The 23,071-nt window shown below is 36.8% G+C and overlaps 1 protein-coding gene across 7 annotated transcripts in view; it reads left to right on the forward strand.

Moving 5' to 3' along the window:
- Positions 1 to 23,071, forward strand: part of DLG2 (discs large MAGUK scaffold protein 2) — a 1,152,012-nt gene that overhangs the window by 659,987 nt on the left and 468,954 nt on the right. For all 7 annotated transcript variants that reach the window (XM_023762195.1, XM_023762199.1, XM_023762198.1 and 4 more), the window contains one exon: positions 15,258 to 15,394. In XM_023762195.1, the coding sequence (XP_023617963.1) occupies positions 15,258 to 15,394 (137 nt within the window). The remainder of the gene's footprint in view (positions 1 to 15,257; positions 15,395 to 23,071) is intronic.

Here is a 23,071-nt window from a genome sequence, read left to right on the forward strand (position 1 = left end):
CCAGTCCCACCCCTAGTGGGGACCCTCACTCCATGGAGGTTTGGCCAGCCTGGGTGAGGGGCTGATGGCTGTTTTCAGGCTGGCCACACGCCCTTTAGGGTGGGGGTCCCCACTGGGGTGCCTGCCCAGCTTGGGTGAGGGACTGAGGGCCATTTTCAGGCTGGCCAAGCCCCCCGGCAACTGAAACTCCCAGCCTCTCTTTTTTCTTTTTATTCTGGGATTTCTTTACCTTCTGTAATTGAAACTTTGTTGCCTTCAGTGGAGCTCAGAGCCAGCCGGGAAGCTTGACTTCCTTCATCACTGGAGCAACCAAGCCTCCTGCTCGCTTCAGCTGTGTGGCTTCCGGCTGCCATCTTGTTTGGGTTAATTTGCATGTAGTCCCTCTGATTGGCTGGTGGGCATGGCTTTAGGCATAGCAAAGGTATGGTCAATTTGCATGTTGGTCTTTTATTAGATTAGATAACAGGAAGTTTGTACCTTTTGACATTTCTTCAATTCCCCCTCCCCCACTCACCTTCCTCTGAACCACAAATCTGATCTCTTTTTCTATGATATTATTTTGTTTTTGTTTTTTATATTCCTGATATAAGTGAAATACAGTATTTGACTTTAGCTGTCTGACTTATTTCACTTAGCATAATGCCCTCAAGGTCTGTTCATGTGGTTAGTCACAAATAGCAGGATCTCCTCATTATTGTGTGGGAATGAGGAAATCTTGCTATTTGTGCATTTGTGGCCAACATTTGTATTACAATTTCTTTATCAATTTATCTGTCAGTGGACACTTAGGTGGTTTCCATGTCTTAACTAGTGTAAATAATGCTGCAATGAACATGTTTGTGTTTGGAGTTGTATATATTTTCAGAAGTGGAATTGCGGGGTCATGTAGTAGTTCTATTTTTTAGTTTTTGAGGCTCTTCCATACTGTTTCCCACAGTGGCTATACCAGTTTACAATCCCACCAACAGTGCACAGGATTACCTTTTCTCCACTTCCTCACCAGTATTTGTTTTCTTTTGTCATTTGGTGATGGCCATTGTAATAGGTGTGAGGTGATATTTCATTGTGGTTTTGATTTGCATTTTCCTTATGATTAGTCTTGTTGAGCACCTTTCCATGTACCTATTGACCATTCATAATATTTCTTTAGAAATATGTCTATTTGGGTTCTTTGCCCATTTTTAAATTGGATTCTTTGTTGTTGTTGTTGTTTTCTTCTTTTGCTATTGAGTCATCTGAGTTCTTTATATATTTTGTATATTAAATCTGTATCAGATATATGGTTTGCAAATATTTTTTTACCATTCTGTAAGTTGTCTTTTCACTTTGTTAATTGTTTCTTTTACTGTGCAGAAGCTTTTGTGTCTAATGTCATCCCTCTTATTTATTTTCCATTTTGTTGTTTGTCTTTAGGTGTTATATTCCAAAATTCCAAGACCCATGAATTTTTGCCAAGACCATGTCAAAGAGCTTTCTTTGTTTTGTTTTGTTTTGTTTTTGTATAACTTTCATGGTTTCAGGACATATATTTAAGTCTCTAATTCATTTAGAATCCATTTTTGTGAATGGTGTAGATAGGGGTCTAGTTTCATTCTTTTACTTATGAATATTCAATTTTCCCAGCACCATTTATTAAAGAGACTGTCTTTTCTTCATTTTGTATTATTGGCTCACTTGTCAAATATTAGTTAACTGTATATAATTGGGTTTATTTCTAGGGTCTCAACTCTAGTCCATTGATCTATTTTTGTCTGTTTTTATGCTAGTACCATACTGTCCTAATTACTATAACTTTATAATAAGGGTTGAAATAAGAAAGTGTGAAGCTCCTGCTTTGTTCTTTTTCAGAATTGCTAGGCAATCCTTAAAGGGTTTTAAACATATAGCCAGCTTTCATTGTAAAAATTAAGCCTACTTGAGTGAAAAGTATAAGATTAAAGACAAAGGCACATACTGAAAGCTTTGTGCAACATAGAATATATACAACATAGAATGTATTGTTGTAAAGGTTAAAGGACTTGATATAAAATATCTTAATCTTCAATGAAACGAATGTTATAGCAAAGTAAAGGTACCTTAATGTCATTGCTGTATAATTGAAGACATTAGCACTTGTCATACATAATCCATTAAGAGAGTCTCTGTTGCTTAATAGTTTCGTACAGTTTCTTTAGCATACCTGAAATCATACAATAAATACTGGAAATACTGGTTAGCCACTTCACAAATCTGAGCCATAGTAAGTAAGTTCTTCATTGTTTCATACTGAGTAAACTCTCCTTGCAAAAATAGGCACTTTTGTAATTATCTCAATTATATAAATCTCATTCGTAGGACCTAAGCTGAATCCAGATTTTATAAATAGTTCTTTTACAAAGATGCTCCATAAGGATGATCAGGTGAAGTAGGGAAGCCAAATATCTGCTGAAAAGGCCCATTTAAAATATTTTAATTGATGAATTATAATATGCTTATAAATGAATTTGAGTTTAGGGTTTTCTTTTTAGCAGATTACAAATGCCTGTTTGTTTTATATTTTAAAGCTTGGTTTTATGAATAGGTTGGGACATACAGGTAATGGGAGAGGGAGGAACCAAGAAAAGCTAATATCTCAAACTAAATCATGAATATAGAATTGAAGGGAAATTTTCCTATATGAATTATAATGAGTGACAACTAAATATAATTAGGAAAAAGGGAAATGTGGGAAGGAAAAAATGCTTTATCATACAAAATTGAGCATCCTCCCAACCACACAGAATATGCTTTAATGTATGTTTTACACAACAGCTAACACTAACAAGGTAAATTGGAAAAGACAAAATCTGATCTTAAAACTTTTCAAAGGCTTCCTATTGTTATTCATATAAGGCCCGACATCAACACCCCACCTCTAGAACTTCATGAGCCGCCAAAACCGGTTTGGCTCAGTGGATAGAGTGTCGGCCTGCGGACTGAGGGGTCCCAGGTTCGATTCCAGTCAAGGGCATGTACCTGGGTTGCGGGCACATCCCCAGTAGGAGATGTGCAGGAGGCGGCTGATGGATGTTTCTAACTCTCTATCTCTCTCCCTTCCTCTCTGTAAAATATAAGGCCCGAAATCAACACAGCACCTCTAGAACTTCATGAGCCTTTTATTCCTCCAACTTCGGTCCCCATACCTCCTCCTAGCCCCATTCTCTCCTTTGACCATAGTGATCTAGGCTATTTGCACCTTTCTACAGGCCACTCCTTCTCACTGCTTAGTATTCCTTGCTGCCTCTCTTCTTCCAGCCATTCAACAGAGCTCAGCTCAGCTATCCCTGTCTCCTAGAAGTCTTCCCTGACCTGACTCTCTGCCTTTCCTCCAAAGCACTGGCTTATCCTCTGTTGTCATTCCTTTCACTTGGTCTATAAGCTCCTTGAAGACAGGGATGGTATCCTATTCATATTTATCTTTCCCAATACTACTGTCATGAGTTGAATTGTGTCCCCCCCAAATAGACTTTAAAGTCTTAACTCCCAGTACCTGTGAATGTGACCTTATGAAAATAGAATTTTTGCTGATGATCAGCTTAAGATAAGGTCATTAATATGGATCCTAATCCAGTATGACTGATGGTCTTATAAAAAATAAAAAGGAATGTTGGAAACAGAGATAGACACACACCCAGGGAGAACATCATGTGGAGATGAAGGCCGAGTTGAGGTAATGCATCCATAAACCAAGGAATGCCAAAGCTTGCCAGCAAACCACCAGAAACCTGTTGAGAGGCCTAGAATAGGTTTTCTTCCACAGCCCTTAGAAGGAACTGGTGCCTTGATCTGGACTTCTAGCCTCCAGAATTGTCAGGCAATAAATTTCAATTTTGTAAATCACCCAGTTTGTGGCACTTCATTTCAGCAGCCTAAAAAACTAATGTAGCCTGGAGCTGAAAGTTTTTAATGAATGAATGAAGTAACTCACCACATTATTTTACCAGCCTGAGCCCCTTCTTGTACAGTTCTTTATAGCTTGCTTATGGGAACAGGATTCAGTGATCTTTATTTAATTCAGTAACTAATTTTAAAAATTACTTTTGGAGTATCTTCTTAGTTCATAACATTCCTGGAGAACATAAATAAAAGCATTATTGTTCCTTCTAAAGCAGTCAGCTAAAGTATACACATCTCTATTAATGTGAAATGCTTGACATTTAGAAGTACTAGTATACCTGTGCCATGTGATTAGTCTTTGAACACATCAATCATTAATTCATTCTGAAAATACTTATTGAACAATTGCTATATGCCAGCACTGTGCTCAGCATGACCTATTTTATGCAACCCCTACTTTCTAGGATCTTATAATTTAGTTGAAGAGAGAAGATAAATGCACATAAAAGATTAATTTTAAGTGGTTTAACCTAACTGCTTACATTTTCTGTGCTTATATCCAGACTGTTGAGAATTGCTGAAGGAAAAATAAATTACTAGGGGAGTAATAGCCACTAAACCTTAACTAGACAATCAACCATTCCTTGCAACTTGTCTGCATTTCTCCCATGAATTATCTCTTCCATTTTCCTTAATAGCTATTCTAAAACTTCTGTACTTTCCTCAAATCTCTGACCTCACTATTTCACTCATTCTCGAGGTCAATGTCCATGCTTTCTTGCTATCAGAGTAAATTGAAGATGAGAACTCCTTTAATGTCTTACCATTAAGCCTATATTCTTAACCTTTATCTACAGCACCCCTTTCTCCTTCCCTCCTAACTCAGGAGAGAAAATGTCCTCCTATCTCCATTTATTAATGTATCCCAAAATATTTATTAAGCACACTATCAGGGAATAAATGTAAATTGGTAAGTACAAGAGATATAATTCCTCTCCTCCTGAAGCCTGTATTCTGCCTAAGATTACTTGTTGCTTTCACCTAAACTATTTTTATCTTCTCAAATAAGCCATGTCATCTCTCAGTTCTGGGTCGTTCAATACATGTTTTCCTCTGCAGGAATGTTCTCTCCCAACTCCCTTCTTTTCCTGGCTCACTTTCACTTTCCAGGACTCTGATTGGCTATCAGGACCTACAGTTAGCCTTCTATGACACCCCTACCCAACCCAAGATAGGCAACCCACCTATGTGCTCCCATAGCCTCTGTTCCTCTCTTATCAACTTACCACTGGATTTTTATTGCCTCTTTGTCTTACCTTCCACTAAATAAGAACCATAGCTCTCTAGTTCATGGATATAACCACAATGTTTAGGCCAGTACTTGCACATGATTAGTCATCAGTATGTTTGTTGAATGAGTTAACTGATTCCATTTAAGTAGAAGTGAAAAGGCTGATACAGATAACTGGTTCTACTGGAATTCAACTTAGAAATGCACTACCATAGTAGGTTAGAGTTGGAAAAGACTTGAGTTGTCTTGAAAATTAAAGTGGTGAAGGCATTTCAAATTCAGGGAATAGACATACTAGCATCAAAAAGCACCACAGCAAGATCCGCTTGCCTGGAGGAAGCTTAGCTGGAGAGAAGTAAGGAATAGTGACAAGAGGATATGTAGAATTTCTGTAGCAAATGAACAGTCAATTTGAAGTAATAGAGCAACATAATAAATGCAGAACCTTATGGGATAATATCCTGTAAAATATTTGCAGAATGGGTTGTAGAAAAATGGAGGGAAAAGTTCAAATTGGGTAATACAAATCATAAGCCTGTTACAATAAAGCAGGCATGATTGGATAAGCATTTGATTTAGGGAAATAGCTGGGGAGAGGAATAATAAAATTATATTTTAAAATATACACTGAGGCTTCTGATAAAATATAACAACTGCTATATTATACAACATTAGAATAAATATCATCTAGCAACTCTCTGCCAAGTATCATAATAAGCCCTGAATTCAGTGATGCCAACCTCAGAGCTTCCAGTTTGCTCTGAAATATTAATCTAATTGGAAAACTGGGAAGGCAGGAAAGAAGAGGGGGTCATGAGTGCATGCTTTCAAGCTTGTGAGTTTAAGGTGACAAATCAAACCCAAGAGAGAATTGAGGTACAGAAGTTTGGGCACTTAACATAGCAGTAGTATTGAAACTATGAAAATGGATTCTCTACAAGAAAGAGATTATGGAAAGAATAGGATTCTATGGAGTGTGCCTCGAGGAATAACTGTTATTCTAGGGAAGTGATTATCAAATTTAGCATGGATCCCCCAGAATTTTCGATTCAGGATCTTCTGGCATGGGCCCCAAGTTTTGCATTTCTAACAAGCTTCCACATGATGCTAATGCTAGCGGGGTAAGGACCATATTTGGAGAACCACTTTGTGGTTCTAGAACAATAAAATGAACATAAATAAAATGAAGAGGGAAGTAATAAGAGAAGGAACAGGGCAGTACAATGTTATAAGCATAGGAATTCGAAAGTAATCAGTAGAGTTGTGTGAAATGCAGAAAGAGCAAAAGCCCATCAGAAATGTTTAGGCCTTTTGGAAGAAAATTCTGTATCAGTATGATTTCCATTAGGAAGGAAAGAAGAGCTAGATATGTGTACAACCACTCAGACCATAAGAATTGCATGCTGTTCTTGAGGCTGCCCTAACAAATGACCACAAACTGGGTGGCTTAAGATTTACTCACTAGTTCTGGAGCCTGAAAGTTTAAAATCTAGGGCTCAGCAAGATTAATTCCTTCTGGAAAGTTCTGAAGGACAGTTTGCTCCACATTTCTCCCCTAGATTTTGTCAGTTTCTGGTGATCTTTGTTATTCCTTGACTTGCAGATGCATCACTTCAACTACCACCTCTGTTATCACATGCATTCTTCTCTGTGTGTCTGTGTCTCTGTGTCTAAGTTTCCTCTTTATTCAAGGTCACCAATTACTGGATTAGGGCCCACACTAATCCAGTAGAACTTCATCTTAAATTGATTACATCTGCAAAGACCCTGTTTCCAAGTAAGGTCACATTCACAGGCACTAGACCAGCGGTTCTCAACCTGTGGGTCGCAACCCCTTTGGGGGTCAAACGAACCTTTCTCAGGGGTCGCCTAAGACCATCGGAAAACACACATATAATTACATATTGTTTTTGTGATTAATCACTATGCTTTAATTATGTTGAATTTGTAACAATGAAAATACATCCTGCATATCAGATATTTACATTACAATTTATAACAGTAGCAAAATTACAGTTATGAAGTAGCAACGAAAATAATTTTATGGTTGGGGGTCACCACAACATAAGGAACTGTATTAAAGAGTCGCGGCATTAGGAAGGTTGAGAACCACTGCACTAGACCTTAAGACTTCAGACTACCTTTGGAAGGGACATAATTCAACCAATATCAGGTGCCATATGAGTAGACGGTGGTGTATAGAATGAGATGGATAAGACTGAGAAAGGTGTGTGTGAAAAGGAAACAAATTTAGTAAATATATGCTGTTTAAAAGTTTCAGCTTTTAACAGTAAGGAGGCTGTGGTAAGTTTAAGAGATGGTATTTTCAGGATAGGACAAAGCCAGAAGAGAAGAAAAGCAGTGAGTTAAAGACAGAATATTTTAGAGGGGTGGGGAATAGTAAGTAAAGTCCTAGAGTGGAGGGGAAGATTTAGACTTAGAAGAAAGGAATGATGTTTATTTCATTGAATGAGGGGAAAGCAGAAAGGATAAGTATAGACATGGGGACTTTCAAATAGACATTAAAGTGATGTGCTAAAATGTATGAGTGGGTATTATGAGGTCCTAAAAGAAAAAAATTTGGAACATTGTGGTAAATTAATAGGGTGATCTGTGAGGTATTTTTTAAACAGGATTGGGAAGAATCCAGAGTAAGAAAATAAAGCTTTGGCTTTTAATTAACCACACCTACAGTGTCCAATGAGATTCATTAGTGTCTCAAATTAATGGAAAAGGTGCATTTCTGATATTTATTTCAGCAAAAATTTCTTTCTAAAGGGGAAGAGATGTGAAATAGTCTGTTATCTGTGTAGACCAGATCCACTGTATTTGTTGCTTGTTTTTTTTTTTCTTCTTAACCAAAATGCATATACATTCAGAAGTTAAGTTGCCTGTATAGGCAAGTGTTTTCTAAGAGGTGGCTAGCCGGGTTTCAGTTTGGATTTTGTGTTTCCTTTAATAAAAACATGTAGTCAAAATGTACAGAATGCCACTAGTATTTTCTGTAAAGCAGTAAATGCCTTACCTAGCAGATCCTAGATAAATTATGTCAGAAGCAGTCTGCTTAATATTGAATTGTGCCTGAGCGGTGTGGTTGAGTGTTGACCTATGAACTAGGAGGTTACGGTTAGATTCATTGTCAGGGCACATGCTCATGTTATAGGCTTGATCCCCACTGTGAGGTGTGCAGGAGGTAGCCAATCAATGATTCTCTCTCATCATTAATGTTTCTCTCTCTCTCTCTCTCTCTCTCTCTCTCTCTCTCTCTCTCTCCCTTCCTCTCTGAAATCAATAAAAATATATTTAAAAAATGATTGAATTGTTTAGAGAAGCCCCAAGATTTCTCTCCCAGTCAACTCATATCAGATGAAGTTGAACCAAGTTACTGAATGACTATAAGACTTCATGGGGCTTAGTTCTTTACACCCCCAATGAATATATGGGTACATTGTAATCATATGACTTTTAAGCATTTAGTTTTTATTCTGAGCTTCTCCAGTACAGTATCAGTCTATCTTGCCAAGACTTCTGCTTTCGTTCTCCACCTCTCACTCACACCTCCTCCGTAGTGTGGGTAGGCAATAAGGGAAAAGGGTGAACTGTGTTCCTCTTGTTCTTTCTTTAGAGAGTGCAGAAGAGATTTTGTGTGGAAATAGGTTAAATTAAATGTCTGAACAAGGCTCATGCATTCCCTATGCCTACATCTCTCATGTTAATGTGAGGAATAGCAATTTGGGGATATGCAAGAACTATGGAAAGGGGAACCCAACTGTAAGGTAATAGATGTAAAACAAATTCTTTTTATATATCACATGTTTGTCAAACAGATCAGTTTTTTTTTTTATTTCTTGGGGAATTGGTGTTTAAATTCCACACACTTTTTTCCTTTGCTAGAGTGCTAAAATATGCAGATTTTTCTTCCATGATTTTACTTATATTATTCTGTGTCAGTTTTGTTTATTACTAGCACACACATAGGCATATTTAGTATAATTCTTTTTTTCTTTTCTTTTTTTTAATTAAATCTTTATTGTTCAGATTATTACATTCGTTCCTCTTTTTTTTCCCCCCATAACTCCCCTCCTCTCAGTTCCCGCCCCACCCTCCGCCCTCACTCCCCACCCACTGTCCTCATCCATAGGTGCACGATTTTTGTCCAGTCTCTTCCCGCATCTCCCACACCCCTTTCCCCCCCAAGAATAGTCAGTCCATTCCCTTTCTATGTCCCTGATTCTATTATAATCACCAGTTCATTCTGTACATCATATTATTTATTCACTGATTCTTAGATTCACTTGTTGATAGATGCATGTTTGTTGTTCATAATTTGTATCTTTACCTTTTTCTTCTTCTTCCTCTTCTTAAAGTATACCTTTCAGCATTTCGTATAATACTGGTTTAGTGGTGATGAACTCCTTTAGCTTTTCCTTATCTGTGAAGCTCTTTATCTGACCTGCAATTCTGAATGATAGCTTTGCTGGATAAAGTAATCTTGGTTGTAGGTTCTTGGTATTCATCACTTTGAATATTTCTTGCCATTCCCTTCTGGCCTGCAAAGTTTCTGTTGAGAAATCAGCTGACAGTCATATGGGTATTCCCTTGTAGGTAACTGAGTTTCTTTCTCTTGCTGCTTTTAAGATTCTCTCTTTGTCTTTTGCTCTTGGCATTTTAATTATGATGTGTCTTGGTGTGGTCGTAGTATAATTCTTAATAGCCAAACATTTCACAGTAGGAAGTGTTAGGGTCAGTGTTTGGGATGAGACCTACCAACTCTTTATGGAGTTAATTTTATAAATGACTAGTCTACCATGGAACACATTAAAATATGTGATATAAATGACAGAGATTTTAAGATTGCAGTTCTGAAAATACTCAGAATGTAAGAAAACACAGGCAATTCAATGCACTCAGAACACAAATTAATGAACAAAATGAGTACTTTACCAAAGAGATTGAAACTTTAAAAAATAACTAATCAGAAAATCTGGAAATGAAGAATGCACTTAAGGAGATTAGGAGTGATCTACTAAGCATAGGAAAGAGAGCCAACCAGATGGAGGAAAGAATTAATGATACCGAAGCTAGGCAATGACATAGATGGAAGAAGAGAGACATGAGCATAAAGAAAAATGAGAGTTGCACAAGAACTATCTGACTTGCCAAAACCGGTTTGGCTCGGTGGATAGAGCTTTGGCCTGTGGACTAAGGGTCCCAGGTTCGATTCAGGTCAAGGGCATTTACCTTGGTTGCGGGCACATCCCCAGTAGGAGGTGTGCAGGAGGCAGCTGGTCAATGTTTCTCTCTCATCTATGTTTCTAACTCTCTATCCCTCTCCCTTCCTCTCTGTAAAAAATCAATAAAAGTATATTTTTTAAAAAAAGAACTATCTGCCTATATCAGAAAAAGCAATATTAGACTAATAGGCATACCAGAAGAAGAGAGGGAGGAAGGAATGGAGAGCCTATTCAAGCAAATAGTGGAAGGGAACCTCCCAAACCTATGGAAATAACTAGATCCTTGAATCCAGAAAGCAAACAAAACACCTAGTTACCAGGGATATTTCTTAATTATGGACACTTCTTTTCAAAACAATGACCAATTCTCTAAATTGGAACCTCCCCTCAAATCAGTGCTTTGCTATATTCAGTGTTTCTTACTCAGATCTTTATGAGTATTACTGTATTTACACCATTAGGGACCAATCTAGCTTATTTTATCATAAATACATATTTGGGGGGATTGCTAGACATCTCTGTCTCAATAGTCAGCCCAATGGAGCTGGGATTTTATGAGCATCATGTGACAGAAGTCACAGCAGCTGACTCTAGTCATTTAGTCAGTCTGGAATCCAGAGGATGTGTTGGTTTGAAAGGTGCATTCTCTTTTATCAATTCAAACTTAACCTTCAGGACACTAAAGATCTGTTGATTCTTCTCCTGCTCTTCTACGTCTTGCTTACATAACACTAGTACCATAAGAGAACTCATCATAACCAGTTAAATAATGCCAGTGTGTTTAGGTGTCTGTTTTTCAAAACAGTTTATGGAGAGCAGAGAATTTTTTTATTTATCAAGCATCTATTATATGCCAGTTACTATAGAACATAGATATACTTATTCCCTCATTACAGATCAGTAGTTTACACAGTTAGTAGGTGAAAGAATCAGGATGAAAAGCTGGCTATGCTGTTGTCCAGTCAGAGTTCACCTGAAGCAGGATAACACCTTAACAGTCATCGATGGCAGCTACAGCCCTCTTCTTTTTGGCTGTCCCTCACTCACTAAGCTGCCAACTTCCTCTTTAAGGAGAATCTTTCTAAGAGACATGTGGCTTTTTCTGTCTTCTTATATTTATTTGTCCATTCATTTTGTATGTAATATATACTTATAAGGTAACTACAGTTGTCCACCCTTATTCATGGGGGATACATTCCAAGACCTCCAGAGGATGCCTGAAATTGGCTAGTACTGAAACTTGTATATACTGTGTTCCTTCATATATATATCATACCTATGACAAAGATTAATTTATAAATCAGGCACAGTAAGAGATTTACAGCAATAACTGATAATAAACTAGAACAATTAAAACAATCCTATATAATAAAGAGCTAATATGCTAATTAGACCGGAAGGCAGAATGACCTTCCGGAACAACCTTCTGGAATGACCTTCTGGAACAACCAGTGGGCAGGGACAGGGCCTCAAGGCAGCCGGGGCTGAGAGGGCCGAGGCAGCCAGGGCTGCGAGGGCTGAGCCCCTTGCATGAATTTTGTGCATCAGGCCTCTAGTATACTATAATAAAACTTATGTGAATGTGGTGTCTCTCAAAATATCTCTTTGTACTGTACACACAGCATGGATACACTAGAAAAGGGATGATTCATGTCTCAGGTGGGACGGAGTGGGACAGTGAAAGATTTCATCATGCTATTCAAAATGGTACACAATATAAAACTTATGAATTATTTATTTCTAAAATTTTTAAGATTTCAGATGGTGGCTGAAACCATGAAAAGCAAAACCACAAATAAGGGGTACTACCATATATAACTGGCCTTGTTCTATTGCATAGCATAAAAGAGACAAAAATTCCTGTCATCATGAAGTTTATATTTTCACCAAGGAGACAGACAAAAAATAAATAACATAAAATACATATATGGCTTGTGTAGTATATTACAAGGTAATAAATGCTAAGGTAAAATGAAAAGTAGAGCAGAAGAAGGAAGTGGGGTGCATGGTTGGGGGATAGTATTAAATAAGTAGGTCAGGTTCAGGATCCTAGAAAAATTGAAATTTATACAAAGCTCTGAAGAAAGTGTATTCCAGGCAAAAAAAACAGTTAGATAAATGCCCTAAGGTAGAAGTATGTCCAGTGTGTTCTAGAATTATTAAGTCTGTGAGTGTCTAGAGAGGAATGAAGGAGGGAAATATTAGCTAATAAGGGGAGAGAATGATCCTTTAATGGATCCTTTAAAGCCTGCCCCTGCTTCGCCAGAATGTATACAAGGAACTCCCAGTGCCTCCAAACTGATTATTTGGATGGTCTTTTTGCTCAGTAGTCCTAGCCCACATTTGTCTTCATAGAATAGTGCTCCAAAAATCACTGGCATCCTCTGAGTTTAGAACATTCCTTCAGCCAGGTTCAGCCCACTCACTCATATGGACCCACTCATGAATCATTATTTCTATAGTGTTTCTAGTTTATCCATTCATTTATGTTGACCACAGTCAAAAGCAACAATGCATAGCATGTACTCAGGTGTGTTTGTTGAATGAATAGATAGATATATGAGTGAGTTAGTGAATGAATGAATGAATGAATGAATGAATGGAGGCGGATTGAATCTTATGACACAGATGGATATTCCCACCTCTAAATAAACTTGTATTCTGGATGTAGAAGAAAGCTCCACATTTCCTTATGTTGAATTAAGTATCTGGAATATGGTTGAGTGCTGATTAAATATTAATTCTCTTTAAATGTATTCATTTTTTCGTCAAAGTAAGAGAAATCAGAGATTTTTCGTAGCTTCAGAGACATTCTCTGGCTCCTACTAAAAATATTTTGCTTCACCTTGAGCAGAGTGACCAGTTAAAATGTATTTACACCTAATCTCAGAAAAAAAAGTTATTAACTTTTTAGTGATATCATTTTGCCTAGAGTATCCACAGTGATTTCATTGTGCTGGTACAAACTTTCACTTCAAATGTCAACTACATAATTATTCCCTTGGTTGGATTTAAACTTGTTTAAAGTGGTGATTTGTTTCCTCAGCTCTTCTGTAACCTAGATTGTCTGTGGCATTTACTGTTGACATAGTGAATCAGAGTCCCTGGATTTGTTTTAACCTTTTCTTTCTACAGTATGGAGTGACTTCTGTAGTACTCTAAGTGCAGTAGATTGATTCTAGCATGTGGCTATGAAGCTTTTGTAACTATATTCTTAAGCACCCTGTAATCATATATAAATACAAAGGAATAGGGTTAGAAAACAAGAGCGGATAAGTATTTTGAATTTCAAAGGAAAAACCAAATAGGTGCATTTTATTTATTCTAGATCATCAATTGCTTGTTAAACAATTTTTTTTTAAACTGAGGCAAACAGATACAGGTATAGATCTGTGGAAGTCAGAGCATCAATAAAGAATAATTACCCACTTTAGTAGGAAATTAGTTAACACTAATTTTAATTGCTCTATCAACTTAAATCCATTTTCCATTTATATTAACAACTATTATATTTAATTTAGCAAAAATCATTTTATTCCAAATATAATTTCAGAGGTGTTACTTTATAATTTACTATGCCACTATTTCTCCATTAACTAATCATCTTAAGAGCACATAGTTCTACTTAATATTTAATAAAAGCATAGTGAAATGGAGTATTTTTAAAAGTGTTTTTCATTATTTTTGTATAAAGTGCCAGGTAGGTTTCTTGGGTTTTTTTAAATCATAAAACAGGTGTTCTAGTTTGTTAAATTAGGTTACTAGGTATGTGTGGTTTAAAAAAAAAAGTTGTACACCAAGTAAGTTACAGAAATTTTCTGTTTTTACTAAAAAAATCACTTGATATGTATCTTTCTGAGTAATATGCATGTTAATTATCATTATAATTTTAAAATGCAATAAAAATATATGCTATAAGTATGCTGAATGTATATTCAATCATATTCTGAAAAGGATATTTTTATACTTTTAAAGATTCTGTAAGTCATTTTTAAATGACCTCATAATGATTTTAATAACTATTCTTATTATCATTCCATAGGTATATGTAAATAAAAATTTTGTAAGCCATAGCACAGTAAAAATTATCTCTCAGTGTAGAAAACTTGCATATTTAAAGTGATTTGATATCCTGTGGTATGTTATAAGAGTAATAGAGAATATCGTCTGTTTCTTTATTCTTAAGAATGTATATGGAGATCATTTATTTTTTGTGTGACTAGCCTCACTATTACTTAATAACAGTAAGTGCCATGAAATGTGAAGATATGACAAGGTGGCCAGAGAAGAAAATGGGAAATGCAAGCATCTAGCTTCTTTTCCTTATCTTCTCTCTGAAATTACTACTTAAATGCCCAGTATCTCTTGTCTCTAATTTGGGGAATTTTCTAACAGTTGTACTTCTCATCCTGAAATGTCAAGAGTATCTAGGTCTATACCCAAATAATTCTCTATGCCACAGTAACAGCAACAATGAAAATGAGCCCACAGACTCAACGTGAGCAGAACTGTACTTGTGTTTTGCCTGGCTCATGTAGGATCCTTTCACACTTTTGCCTGCTCCCTATTTTGTCCAGTCACCTGGTAGGAGCTGATTAGTTAGCTAGGGAACAACAAATAAATGTACAATCATAAAGTAGAACAAAACTAAGGGCCACAAGGGATTGACTTCAAGAGCTTTGGCTCAACACATTGGCATTAATCAACAAGTCTTCAAATATTTAAAGAAGAACAAATCAACCGAGGTAGAACCCTTGCTGTTATTTATCTCTGTTATAATAAATTGAGGATTAAAGTTTTTAGACTGTTGAAATGTGCTAATTGCATTTTCTTAAAAAAAAAAAAAAGCTTTTCTTTTTCTGTTTCTTCCCCCATAGGTTTAGGCTTCAGTATTGCAGGAGGTGTGGGGAACCAGCACATTCCTGGAGACAACAGCATTTATGTAACTAAAATCATAGATGGAGGAGCTGCACAAAAGGATGGGAGGTTGCAAGTAGGAGACAGACTACTCATGGTGAGTGTGACTCAAGCAAAACTATGTGCTTATTTATAAAGCTCCTTTCCCAGTGTAGGAATGTTGGTTGGTTCAGGCTGTCATAACAAAATACCATAGACTAGGTGGCTTAAACAACAGATATATTATCTCATAGTTCTTAAAGCTGGGAAGTTCAAGATCAAGATTCTGGCCCATTCAGTGTCTGATGAGATCTCTCTTCCTGGCTTACAGACATCTCTCTTCTCTGCGTGTCCTCACATGGCCTTTCTCGATGCTTGTGCTGAGAGAAGATCTCTCTGTGTCTCTTTCTCTTCTTCCTAGACCACCAGTCCCACCAGAATACAGCTCCACCCTTAACTCATTTAATTAATAACCTTGATTACCTCCTAAACACCCTATCTCCAAATACAGTGATATTAGCAGTCAGAACTTCAACATATGAATTTGCAGGGAAAGGACACAATCCACTCCAGAGCAGTGATCATGGGCAGAAATAGAAAAGAAGGGAGCGCATATTTTGTGGTAAGAGATCTCAAAAGTACACATATAATTGTATCTGACTTGTTGACATTTTAAAAACAGAAATCTAAATTATCACCAGTTTTCATAGATAGGCAAGGCACAGAGATTTTAGGTTGTTTTTCCAACACAATCCATCTCCTATGAGAAGGGAGGCTGCTAAAGCCGGACTACTAGAGAGGTGGGCTTTGCATAACAAAGGGAACTGCCTGGTGTACTGATAAATACATTATTATATCTGTGTATTTATAATGATTTTCTGTGGTCCATTGTTCAATCAGTGTAGACTCAGTCCCTACCTTCCAAGAATTCACATGTGTGAATGGATCCCTTCCTCCTCTCCCCTCAGACAGCATTACAGCTATTATATTTGCCAGCTGCCCACATGCTGCAGGAGCCCTGCAAATGATTGATACCAACACATGGCCACCCTTCTAAGCCCTGGGGTGATATGCTAAACTAAGGCAACATCAGACAATGATAAGCAGTGAAACAGTTGAGATTTCACTTAATAAAACTACTTCATGTCCATTGACTCTTTTATATCAAATCTATATGATAATAATCAAATACTGAAAATTAATAGAAGATAGCTCTCAAGTGAGATAAGTATATGTAGTCTTATGTCTGCCCTTAGACAATAGAGCCTCTAATATATGTCTGTAAGGAGCCATTATCTCCAGCACTTTTGTGAGAAGTGTTTGGGAAGGACCAATATATACAGTCTCCTCAGAATAGTAAATTCTAAGACAGGTGCAAGTTTGTAGATTGAACCTCAAAGTTCATTGTGCCCACTTCCGTGTTCTAGACAGCTTGTCTTTAGTCTCACTCTAATTTCATAGTTGTCAGTGACTTTTGTATTGAATTATTTAAACAAGACCTTTATAATATTCTATTTTAAACTTTATTATTGATTTTGTAGAGAAGAAGGGAAAGGGAGGGTGGAGATTGATTGCCTCCCACACATGCCCCAACTAGGATTGAACATGAAACCTGTGTATATGCCCTGACCAAAAATCAAACCCACAACCTTTGGTGTACAGGATGATGCTCCAACCAACTGAACCACACCAGCCAGGGCTATAGTATTCTTGATATTTATTTGGCTTTAACTATTTTCCATGTACTTTTAACAGTGCTTTTCGAATGGCTTATTTTATATAAGCAAAAGGAAATGGAGGTATAGAGAGACTTACTTGCTAACTGGTCATATAGTTAACAATGGGCAGAACTGGGTTTCAAATCCAGTCAGTCTGGCTTGCATCCATGCTTAAAACCACTAAGCATGGTCTTTTCATTTGTTTCCTAGAATTTGTCTGTCAGTTCTTTCCTTCCTTTAGTTATCATTCAGTCATTTCACTAATTCTTCTGTTTAACAAGTAATATATTGCACACCTTTGATTTCCCAGCAATAGCCAGTATTCAGAAAGCAACTCTGGCAGGAAAAACATATGGCAAAAAATTTTTTTTTTAATGTAGCATTAATGACTTTAGTCAAAGTTGTAGCTACGAGTTTTTGGCTTTTTTACTACCTGAAGTTAGTATCATTTTATTTTCTTTTTTTAAAACCACTTTATTGAGGTATGATTGGCATGTAAAAACCGTACACATTTCATGAACACACTCCATGAGTTTAGGGATAGGTATACACTCATGAAAATACCACCATCATTAAGGCTATACATATATCCATTACCTCCCAAAGTTTTCTCTACCCCTGTATTGTTATTGTTATTACTGTTATTATTACTATTCTTATTAATATAATAATTATTATTTGTGTATATATGTGCTAAGAACACTTAACATAAGATCTAACCTAAGTACATTTAAAATATATAATATAGGCACTATGCTTAATAATAGAACTACCATTTTTATTCTTAAGACTTTCTGAATTTTCTTGTTTGTTTGCTTTGTTTTGTTGCCTTTCATGTAAGAGCTGGTTCTTATGAAGTTGTGTCTTTTGAACCAGAAGAGTGTTTTGGGAATGTAGGCCCTAATAAATTCATTTCAAGAATATAAACTTTATTGTTTGTTGACTTGGGAAGGAAATAAACGGAGAAATCCATCTCCTGCATCGTGCTAAATTGAAATGAAGAGGACAGTGTCATTCTAAAGTAACGACTGCCATAGATGGTTATGATGTGACTCAAGACTCATCATTCTTCTATAAGAGTTTGGTTGTAGACAGCTCTTCTGGTATTTCTTCAACCACTGCTATTGAAATCTCATTCTAGATGTTGTGTGCTGATTTCTTAGGGTTCCGTTTAAATTTCTAGCTTTATTTTCAAATTCTTATAAAAACTTGAAGTCCAAATAATTCTGTCAAAGGATTTTCCAGGCAGCATGCTATTATCTTATTATAATTTTCTCAATATTCATTGTAGATACAATGATTTCAAAAATAGCTGTGACATAATCCTTAACTGATTGAGTGTTAAATAAAGAATAGCTTTTTAAAAAAATGAACCTTCAACAATAATAGGCCTCTCCTCTCTTATGTAAGGAAAACCTAATTATTACTTCCAAGGCAACTGTCAGGCTGAACTTGGAAATGAAAGAAAATGATTCATTTTATAATATTCTGAAAGAAAAATTGCCACGAGGGGGAGAATAAAGAAAATAATCATGGGAGCTACCCCAAAAGACCAATTATCTTGTTTCACCCCAAAAATATGTATTAATGCTCTCCCTCTGTCATTTCTTTCCACCTCCTCTTCCCTTTACTACCCTACATTCATGTCTTTTTATATTCCTCATCTTCTACTCTCCTCCCCCAAAAGAAATATGAATAATTTAGGTTCTGTGATTTACCACCTGAACCACACTCTATAGTTCTCTCTAAATAGCTATTCTTTTTTCTAAAGTAATTTGTACCACTTCTTAGGAAAAATCCTCCCTATATTATTCATTCATATTTCTGTAAAGTAAACTGATCTGAAATAAATCTCCTTTCATTTCTTTAGACTTTTGTGGCTGGATCACCGCACTTCAGAAAGTCTCGCAACATCTGCCCTTCAGTGAAAGCAATGAAATCACAGTGCTTAGAACTACTCTTTTTTAGACTCTTAGCAATAACCCTTCCAGTTTCTGTACTGAAATAGCTGAATTATACCATATTTATTGGGTACATTTTTCCTTATGTACTTGATACATCTCAGAAATGAAGTTTCTATTTTAGGTATTATCTTGTTCCAGCTCTTTTGGAACATCAGAATCCCACAGAAAAGTAGGAAGGAGTCTCTCACCTTTGCTAGAACATGCTAAGGATGGAGAACTTAATGCCTCCTATAAGCTATTCATTATTAGATACTGACCGTCATTAGCAATTTTTCCTTAAAATTACATCAAAATATCTGTACCTATACATTTCTGTCTTTATTCATAGTCCTGTCCCTTGAAAAGGTCAATACTAATTTCTCACCCACATTTGTTTGAGAAATTATATCTGTCACTTCTTCACTTCTCAGTCTTTTAAGATGTTTTACACATTTTTCTCTCACTCTTGCCATAACTTTTTCCACACCTACTTATCTATATATATAAAAGCCTAAGCAACCAGCCAGTAGCTATGACTTGCACTGACCACCAGGGGGCAGACGCTCAAAACAGAAACTTCTGAGTGACAACAACTTTGCAGGGTGCCCTCTCGCACTCCAGGACCCCTCCAGGAATATCAGACTGCCAGTTTTGGCCTGATCTCCACAGACCAGGCTGAGGGACCCCACCTGCTGGAGGGACTCCGCTTACTCTGCAGATGCCCTTTGAGCCCCAGCGCTGCCCCAGGTGCAGCCGGCCAGGGAGGGACTGCTGGAGGTTGGCTCCAAGGTGTATCTGGCCCATCGTGTCCAGTTCTACCCCACCAGCCACCTTCTAATTAATTTACTTTAATGTGCATGAATCCGTGCACCAGGCCTCTAGTCTTCTATAAGTAGATTACCCATTTAACAAGACATTCTTTTCTTTCTTAATATGTTATTCCTCCCATCTGATCTTTACATTATTCTACTATAAGAAAAAATTATCCTGCCTATCACACATGCAATAAGCTTCTTAGTTTTTCAGATAAGATAAGTGTTTAATGTTAGATCTCTCTGCTGTTTCATGGGTCAACCAGATAGTCTCTTATCAAAATAATAATTTTTAAACTTTTTCTGCTGCTTGACACTAATCATTCACTAGAATATTGCTTTGCTTATTTTGTCAAATGACAATGACATCTGATTTTTGCAGATTATACCAGTAGCTTCATGTTGTAATCTCAGACTGAATAGATTATCTCCTGGCCCTGAACTTTATGGGACAGATGATCAGAAGTGAACAGTAATAATTTTCAAATTCTTTCATAGATTTTTATACACTGGTTTCTAGTAAACCCTACCAAGGAGAAACACAGAGCCACATATATTACAGAAATGCGATGTCCTTCATCTTTTCCTTCACAAGGCCGGAAACTTTGAATCCAGGGTCATCTGTCTGTCTTCCCTGTAGGGATACCCTGAGCTGTTAATTGTCAAAGCCCCTTGTAATTTAAACTTCATAATCTTAGTCTCTTTTACCTATAACCTCTGCTTGAAGTTTGAAAAAACAAATAAACACAGACAGTGAGAGAACTTTTATGAGTCTGTATGAGTTTGTTTGTTTTTAATTCTTCTTAAAGGGAAGCACTAGACAAGGGAAATGGTAACACAGGAATTGAAGTAGGTTGGAAAGACAATGGACTCTGAGATAGGATAACTGGATTCAAGTTCCATGCAGCTGGCATTATGCCTAATTGACCTTGGCAAGTTACATACATCTTTGGTCTTCTGTGTTGGCCTCCTTACCATGGCAGTATTGCCTTAAATCAGTGCTTCCCAAGTGTATTTCAAAACACCAGTCTCATTACTGACTGTCACATGAAAAGGATCTGTGGTCAAATAAATTTGGGAAATTCTGCAACTTGTATCTCATCTCTCTTGTAAATTCTCAATGAACTTAGCACATTAAAGAGTTTGTGAAGTCCTGCAGTCAAGGAACTAATTTAACTTGGGATAATACTATAATTTTCAAATGTATTTTATTGTGGAATTCTTTTCTTTTGGGGAAGGAGGTAGTTTCTACTCTTTATTTTCTTTTTAAATTTTTTTTTCAATTACAGTTTACATTCAATATTATTTTGTATTAATTTCAGGTACACAGGATAGTGGTTAGATAATTGTATACCTTACAAAGTGTTCTTCTGATATTTCCAGTACCCACCTGGCACCATACAGAGTTATTACAATATTTATAATTTTATTCCCTATGCTGCACTTTACATCCCCATTACTATTTTGTAACTATTAATCTGTACTTCTCAGTCCCTTCACCATTTTCACCCAGTCCCCCAACAATCTCTCCTCTGGCAACTGTTGGTCTGTTTTCTGTATCTATGAGTTTGTTTCTGTTTTGTTTATGGAACCCTTTCCTTAAAGTAATGATTATAAAACACCTATAACTAATGTTTAGTGGAGTATACCCTGGGATGTGCTATCTCTCATTCTTATTCCAAAATTAATATCCCATGGTAATAGGCAGTAAATGGATTTAGGGAATGTGGATGGAAACGATACAATTTTCTCAGCGAGTATTAGCTGTAAGGACCTAAATTATTATTTTTGGGAAATTTATAAAATTGCTTAGTTTCATTCAAATAGTAATAAGAAAATCATCTGAAAGACGGTGCAAATATGTAGACATTTTCTGAATTAGTGAACTTTCATTCATTAGATCAAACTTAGATAAGAACCAAAAGCTGTACTCTCTGTGCACATGGCTGTTTCCTACCACCAACACCCTGCTTTCTCTTAAAAATATCTTTCACCTACTGCATCCCACACGGTCTTCACTCCAACACTTGAGAGATGGATGGGGCAGTCATTGCTATCATTCTTATTTTCTAGAAAAGAAAGTTGGAACTCAGAGAAGACAAAATAATTTCTAATATTGCATAATTACTCAATTATGAAATTAAGTTCAAACCTAGAGATCCATGTCCTAAAACCACATTCCTTTCACCAGTTTACTCAGCCTCTCTGGTTCTCAATCCTGGTTACACATTTGAATAATGTGCTAAGGTTTTGAACTCTGTGGATCCCCAGGCTTCAATCAACCCTGAATAATCAAATCAGGATCTCTGGGGTAGGAGCATACTTTATTTAATACAGGTCTTTTTTAAGTTTTCCAAATTATTCTAATGTGCACCTAGGTTACGAACCGCAGTCCTACCTTTACCTAATCACATCCTAGCCCCCTCTGCTGCTGCTTCACTGCTTCTCCTGAGGGAGACTTTGGTGGAAATGCCCATTCCATCAAGCTGGTACAGCATCATTGAGCAACCTCCAGCAATGGGCTGACAGATATTTACAAATGTTCATCTTTAAAACTCTGTCCCCTGAAGTTGGAGTCACTTCTGAAACAACACAAGAAAAAAAAGCTGGATAATTATTTCTTGGACTTCCTTCTAACTTGTCGCAAATGAAATAAAATTACAATGGAATGCAATTGCAATGACATTTTATGTAAGGTTGTTTAATAACATACCCCATCCATAAAACATAAAAAGTTGCCTTTAATATATGTATATTTCTCTACTTTAAATTGCATACATATATAACTATGCTAATATATGGTACATATTTAAAACATACACTAAAGTGAAAAGATTAAGATCAACTTGATAAATATTAATAGAAGTTCAAATATTTCTTCCTGTACCCAGTGAGGTCCCAGGGGTTCATTGTGGTGACCACTGCTATAGAGGAAGCTGGAGTCAATCAACACATCACTGTCAATCTCTCTCTCTCTCTCTCTCTCTCTCTCGCTCTCTCGCTCTCTCTCTCGGAATAAGATTAAGAGATGCATCAATAATTAATGTAGGAAGAAGAAATGCACACTGTTGGAGCTTTCATCTTGTTTCTTATAAGCTGATGTGACCCGGTGCTCATGTTCTGTGCCAGCCTTTCATCCTTATATCCTACTAGAGGCCCGGTGCACAAAAATTTGTGCACTCGGGAGGGGAGGGGGGTCCCCCAGCCCGGCCTGTGCCCTCTCGCAGTCTGGGACCCCCTTCGGGAGATAACGACCTGCTGGCTTAGGCCTGCTCCCGGGTGGCAGAGGGCAGGCCCAATCCCCTAAGGTGCAGCCCCTGGT

This window comes from Myotis lucifugus, unplaced genomic scaffold (assembly GCF_000147115.1).
Source record: "Myotis lucifugus unplaced genomic scaffold, Myoluc2.0 scaffold_236, whole genome shotgun sequence".
NCBI classification, from domain to species: domain Eukaryota; kingdom Metazoa; phylum Chordata; class Mammalia; order Chiroptera; family Vespertilionidae; genus Myotis; species Myotis lucifugus.